We start from the raw sequence: 6588 nt of genomic DNA, 5'->3' as shown, positions 1-6588 counted from the left end.
CGACTTTGTAGCAACATTATTTTTTTTGTTAGACCGGAAACGCCCCCTCCCCAACAATACTGTAAATTCAAGTGCTCACTTCAACTGTCACGGGCAACAGTTCTGGATACAGCACACTTGATTGTACAAGCAACACCTTATATCACAATCAAGAAATCAGGGCACTCTGCCCTCCGAGGGAGTAACACCTTCCCCCTCCACCATCCATAGCATCATATGAAAAATAACAGTTAAAAAAAAACCAGAACATAATTAGCTATGAACATCGTTCGTTATGTACACTGGCTCCTGCAACAGATGCATGAACTCTGTTAGTTCTCAGTTTTATTGTCCTTTCTAAGAGCAACTGAGCAGTCACTGTTGTCTCCATTTAAATAAAACAACTCAGAGTTGAAATATATATATATAGATATATATAAGCATTTTTTTCTTAAATAACATATTTACATCTAATAGAAAATATAACTCTAGAGATAATCTTTCCAACGAAATGTAAGACGTGGGAAAAAGAAAAAAAAAAAAAAGAATGAGTTAATGAATTTAGGACAGTTTCTAAATCCTCTCCAGGACACAAAAAAATTTAAAAAAAAAGGAAAGAAAAAAGAAAGAATTAAAAAAAAAATTAAAAAAAAAAAGCCCACCAAGTTCTAACCAAGCTTTTGTCTGGATCTGACCGAAGAAAACCCCAGCACCACCTCCGCCAAACTCATCGCTTCTCCTTAAAGAATCCTTGGTCCGTGCTGCTCTCCTTGATGGTGACGGTCAAAAAGTTAGAGGTCACATCAGTTACCACCACCTTCTCCAGGTTGTTGAGAGAGGGGCTCCAGGACTCCTCCTCGGGGTCCCCCAGGATCCTGGCGACGGGGATCCTGGCGATGAGGGAGGGCCGCCCCGCCTGGCCCCCCACGCCGTCGCGGTACAGGCTGCCCACGGCGCCCGGGCTCACCGCCCCGTGCAGGAGCTTGGGCCCGCCGGGGTCCAGCCCCCCCTGCCCCTTGGGGTCCAGAAAGTCCGCCCGGTGCTTGGCCAGCCGCGGAGGGTAGGTCTCGGCGGCTCCCAGCTTGGCACCCGCCTCGGCTCGGTTGGGGCCGGGCAGGGTGCCGGGCAGGTCGGGGTCCTGCCGCCTGGCCAGCTGGATGACGCTGTGTCCCGAGCCGAACTTGGCCGCCCCCGCCGCCGCCTCCTCCATCTTCCTGGCCTTCAGGTAGTCCCCCACCTTGTCCCCCGGGTCCCCCAGTTTCCTCTTGGAGGCATCCAGAGTCTCCGCCAGGTCCTTGTAAAGCTCCTTCCTGGGCTTCGGGCCTCTCTTTTTGGGGGTCTCCCCGGGTTTCTCCTCCACGCGGATCACCCGGTCCCGGATGCCGTCTCCCTTGGGGGCGCTGGTGCTGGAGCTGCCCTGGGGAGCCAGGGCTATGTTCCGCAGTCCTTCCCTAGCCCGGGACGTGGAGCCCAGCTCCTGGGGGGACCTGCCGGGATACGGCACCCGAATCCCCCTGGAAGAGTCACTGCGGAATTCATAGGTTTTGGCTTTTGCCTTTGCCTGGGCCTGCAAAGAAGATAAATCAACCGGTGACTTTATTACCCTGCCACCCGGCTGCATAATTACAACTTAGGAGACGAGGGGCCGCCTGCGCAAGGAGCATCCTCCTCGGGGGCCGGCGAGGGCCCCGCTCCCCGCTGCGGCACGCAGCCCCGGCCGGCGCCAGCGCGCGGGACTCCGGTACTCCTTACCTTTAGCAGGAAGGTTTTGGGCTTGGGGCCTCGCTTTTTGGGCCCGTATAGCTCCATTTCTCGCTCCCTAGAGGTGTTAAAAAAACCAAAGCTTCAATTCAGCATAGCTACAAGGCAGCAGCACATTTACAAGCGCCCCGGCTACGGCTGGAGAAGGCCCTGTACCTTTCCTCGAAGGCGGCGAGCAGCCGGGCGTCCAGGATGTTCTCCTCGGGTTCCCAAGTGCTGTACCTGGGGGGGGGGCACAGCGAGAGGGAGCGGCGTCAGGAGCCACCAACAGGGACAAAATAAGCGAAATAAAAAACGCAACGGGGCAATAAGGGCAGGGACCCACGTTCCCCGTCCGCCACAATGGGAGCGCGGGGCCCCCCCCCGGCCCCCCCCGCGGCGCCCTGCGGACACACGGCCGACTTACTTCTGCGACCAGCCCTTCCATTTCACCAGGTACTCCATGCGCCCCTGCGGATGCGAAGAGGAAAAATAAACGCGCGGGGAGGGGACACGGCGACAAACGCCCGCGACAAAGGTACACCCGCGGCTCCGCGAACACCCGCGTGGCGAAAACACGCGCGGGAGGGGGTGGGGGGGGAGCGAGCGAGGAGGGGGTGGGGTGTAATAATAAAAAATAATAATTATTTGAAAAAAAAAAAAAAAACCCAGCCCAGGGGGTGGGCAGGCTGGCAGGGGGGCGGGCAGCGGCGGAGCACGCCCGGGCATGCGGCGGGGAGAAAGAGCCGCCCCCAACCGCAACCGGGCCGGGGCCGCCGCAGCGGCGGGGCCGAGCCGTGGGGGTGAAGGAGGGGTCCGGGGGGGGTCCGCAGGGCGCGGGGGGGGCTGTAAAGGGGAAGGGGGTGCACCTACTTTGCGGATGCGGCGCTTGAGGAGGGCCTCGGCCGCGAAGACGCGCTCCCCGACGGCCGAGAGCTCCATGTTTACGCGGCCGCTCGCAGCACACAGGCAGCCGCCAGCGCAGCCCAGACCATAATACTCCGCCCGCTGACGTCAGCGACGCGGCCCCCCCCACCCCCGCCCCCCCCCCGCACCACCACCGCCGCCGCCGCCGCCCCCCCCTCCGCACACCCCCCCCCCCGCCCCCCCCGCACTTGTTGCTGGCGGAGACGGGTGGAATATTCCGCCCGCGCCGCATTGGCTCGCGCCGCCGTCCCGCCCCCCCCCCAGCCCCCCCCCCCAACGACGTGAGCCGCGTCCCCGATGAGCGTGGGGCGGGGCTCATGGGGGGCGGGACTCCACGCCACGCCCTCCGCGCCACGCCCCGCTCCGCTCCGGGGACCCCACCCCACCCCCCCGCCCCGGAGCGGAGAGGGGCGTGGCGCGGAGGGCGGACCCCCCGCGAATGGGACTGGTACTGCGTGGGGTTCTGCGGCGCTGTCCACGCGGGACGAGGCTTCTCGTGGACCTGACACCCCCCCCCCCCTCCGCCAGCGGCTCTCCTCCCGCTGAAAGAGCTGGAAGCCGAGGGGAGAGAGAGCCTCGGTCGGCCGCCGCGATCACGCGTGGAAGACCCCACGGTGGGCGTGGCCCCGAGGATGCGGCTCCGCCTCCTCTTCGGTGAAAGAGGCCGCTGCCTCTCTCCGCGGCTCCGGAGAGGGGTGTCACCCGTGGCGGCCGCGGGACAGTCTCCCCCGTGCGCCTGCTCGGTGCAGGGGCTACAGGCATGGGGACGGCGCCCGGGGGCAGCCACCGACCCCAGGGGACGCCGGGACCGGCAGCGGGGACCGCAGGGCCCCGGCGTTGTCCCCGTCCCGCGGGATCGTTGTCTCCCGGGGGTTCCTGCCTGTCGCCGCCGTGCCCTTCGCGGTCCCTCCAGCCGGGCGGGCCCGGACCTCCGACGGGGGTCACGCAAACAACGGTTCCCCTGCGGTGGGAGGGACGCGGGTGGGAGCCCGGGCCCCCCGTGACCCCACGGGGGACTCGCGGGGCGCGTGGGTCGGGTCCCCGCGGGCAGAGCCGTCCTCCCGCCGCCGCCGGACGAGGTGAAACCGTGCTGACGGGAGGAGGAGGCGGGGAGATTTCCACCCGGCGGCTCCCGTGGGCTCCGCGCCCCACGCCTGCAGCCACGCGCGTTTTGCGCGGCGTGCCCTGCCCGGCGCGGAGGGAGCGCACCCCCCGCGCCCTCCCGGCCCCTGGCGAGCGACGTCCCGGCGAGTTTTTCGTTAATGTCGAATTAATCGTTGTTAATTAAGGCAGGTCGCGGGCGCGGCTCGTGAATCGGCGTGGACGCGGCGGCCCGGGCCCCGCTCCCGCGTGGAAGAGAGACCCGGGGGTCGCGGGCGCAATGCCCGGCCGGGGGTCGCGGGGCAGGGGAGGGGGACGGATCGTCTTCCCGGGCCCGACGGTGCCGCCGCCGCCCCCGCCTCCCTCCCGCTGCTCGGGGCTCCCGGGGCAGCGGCGGCGCACTGGGGCCCATCCCCGCGGCCGTGGGGCTGCTGCCGCCCACGGAACCGGGTGTTTGCCCCGCATCTCCGCTGCCAGTGTCCCCGGTGCAGGCGGGAAGCACGGTCCCGGGGCCGAGCCTTCCCGCACCGGCGCCGCGCGGGAGCCCTGAGGGGCCGCGGAGCTCCCGGCTGAGCCGCCGCCTCTGCCCCGTCGCACCGCGGAGCCCCACAGACACGCGTGGGGGCGGAGAGGGGAGAGGCGGCGACTCTAGCTGCCTCCTGCGCGGGCACCAGCGCGGGGGATGGCTTCGTGCCGCGCCGTGACCCACGCGGGACCCGCGCGGGGCCGGGGCTGCGTCCCCGGTCGCGGTGCGGGGGGGCAGGGAGAAGGCAAGACGCAAACGAGAACGGCGCGGGGAAAGCAGCGGGGAGCGACCGCCGCTGCGGGGGGGTCCGGCCGGAGCCCCCGAGCCGTGGGCGAGCCAGGACCGGGGCTGCCGCCCGTTCGTGGGGGTCTCGGCCCGGAGGGAGAAGCGGGACGGCGCCGCTCCGGCGCCGCGGGACGAGACGGTGGCGGGCGGGACCGTCCTCTGCTCCCCCGGGCAGTTCGTCCCGCAGCCGGAGGGGACCCGGGGACCCCCGGCCCGGGGCTGGCGGCGCTGCGGAGCCCCGCCGGCCCCCGCCCGGCCGGGCCACCGGGAGCAGGAGCGGAGCGCGGGCGCGGGCCGCCCTCCCCGGTCCCGGGGTAAACGGCAGGAGCTGCCCGGGTGCCCCACGGGTTCTCGGCCGCGGGGGGGCCGCTCGCCCCCGCGCGCCCTGCGCCCCCGCCGGCCCCGGCCCTGCCGCGGGGTCCGGGGGCTCAGCGCGGACTCGGGGACGGCTCCGGCCCGGCGCGGGCGTGCGCCGCCGCGGCAAACCCCCTTTCCGCCCGTTTGACCCCAAATCCGCCGCTCGACCGCCGGATCTCCGCTCCCCCCGCCCGGACTCGTGCGATGAGCTCCTCGGGGCTCAGCGGGCCGCCGCGGGGCTGAGTGCCCGGCTCCCCCCTCGTTTCTCGCCGTGTGGGGGTTTCCACGGCTGCGAGCTTTGCAACGAAACCCGGGGGCTGCTGCCCCTGCCGGGGCCGCGCGTGGGGGTGGCGGGGCGAGCACGCGTGTCCGAGCGCGGCTGAGCCGGGGCCGCGGGCGGGGCGGGAGGGAGCTGGCTCCCACCCAACCGCCGGCACGATCGATCCCCACGCCGCAGCCGGGCTCTTCCCCGCGGCTTCCCGTGCGCTCCGACGACCGTGCTGCTCCGCCCCACGGATACCCACGCCCGGGACGGCTACGATCCTGCCCAGCTCCCGGTCCGGCCCGGTTCCCCGGGCGACCGAGGCTACCGGTGCCGGTCGGAGACCCGGCTACGGCAGGGTCCCGCTCCCCCGTGCCCCCTTCTCCTGGGCGGCCCGAGCGTGGCCCCAACGCTGAGACCGCGGGGGGAGCGGGGGCCGAGCAGGTCCCCCACCCGGCAGAGCCCCAGCGCCCGCGAGTGCCCGAACCGACCCTGCGGCCGGGCCGGACCCTATGTCCCGGGAGAGGCGTCCTGCAGCCCGCCCGGGCCGTGGGGACCGCCGGGCAGGGCAGAGCGCGCCTCGGAGCCCCATTCCACGCGAGTTTCCTGCGTGCGTGCACACACGCCCCCGCACCCTCGGGGCGGCCGGTCCCGGGTTCCCGACCCTTCCCGCCGCCCGGTCCGGATCCGGGCTTCTCCCGTCCCGGTCCAAATCCCGAGCCGGGCGGGAAAACGATTCCTCCACCGGCGGCTGAACGGAGCCGGGACGTGCCTCGGAGCAAATTCACGCTCCCCCGAGCCGGTACGGGGCTGTCCCGGCGGGGCCGGCGCGGACACGGGGACCCCGCGGAATCGCCGACCCCCGCCGGCCCCCGCCCCTGCCCCGGGCTGGGGGGCAGCCTGCCCGCCGGCGCGCTGCCTTTTCGTTTCCGAGCAGTTCGGGGCGAAGCGGGGAGGCAGCGACCGGCCCCGGGCTGCGGCACCTGCACCCCACGCGGGAGGGGGCGGGCGGGGCAGGACCTGCCCCCCCGGTACCGAGGGTAGGCACGGAGACGGGGCCATACACGGGGCTGCGGTCAGACGTGGGCTCGCTGCAGGCGGGACCGGCCCGTCCGCGTTTCCCACCTCATTCCCTCGCGGCACCGCGCTGCCGTGCGCCCCGACCCTCGGCATCCCCCGGTGACCGGCGGGGCCGCGGGGGCGGCCGCTGTCCGGAGCGCGGGGGTACCCGGTGCGGGCAGCCGTGTCCCCGCGGGGCCTCTCCTTCCCACTCCCACCAGCCCAGGAATTCCCGCGCGAGAAAGTTTTCGTGTCGATGTGTTTGACATCGAATTTACGCCCGGGCAGGGCTTCCCCGGGGGCTCCAGAGACTCCGGCGCCCGCGGCCGGCGGGGCGGGGGGGGGGCAGGCA

General features: G+C 69.8%; 1 protein-coding gene across 1 annotated transcript; it reads right to left on the bottom strand.

Moving 5' to 3' along the window:
• CBX8 (chromobox 8) lies at nucleotides 1–2688 on the bottom strand. The gene is made up of 5 exons (XM_082492025.1): nucleotides 2593–2688; nucleotides 2147–2190; nucleotides 1897–1962; nucleotides 1732–1822; nucleotides 1–1546 (listed from the first exon to the last, which is right to left on the bottom strand). Exons 1-5 carry the CDS (start codon nucleotides 2659–2661, stop codon nucleotides 707–709), a joined length of 1110 nt encoding a protein of 369 aa, XP_082348151.1. The 5' UTR covers nucleotides 2662–2688; the 3' UTR covers nucleotides 1–706.
• Nucleotides 2689–6588: the final 3900 nt, after the last annotated feature.

The sequence above is a fragment of the Vanellus vanellus genome (genome assembly GCF_965231255.1).
Source record: "Vanellus vanellus genome assembly, chromosome: 17".
Taxonomy (NCBI): Eukaryota; Metazoa; Chordata; class Aves; order Charadriiformes; family Charadriidae; genus Vanellus; species Vanellus vanellus.
Note: the sequence above shows the minus strand (reverse complement) of the source record. Positions and strands in the feature narration are given on the sequence as shown.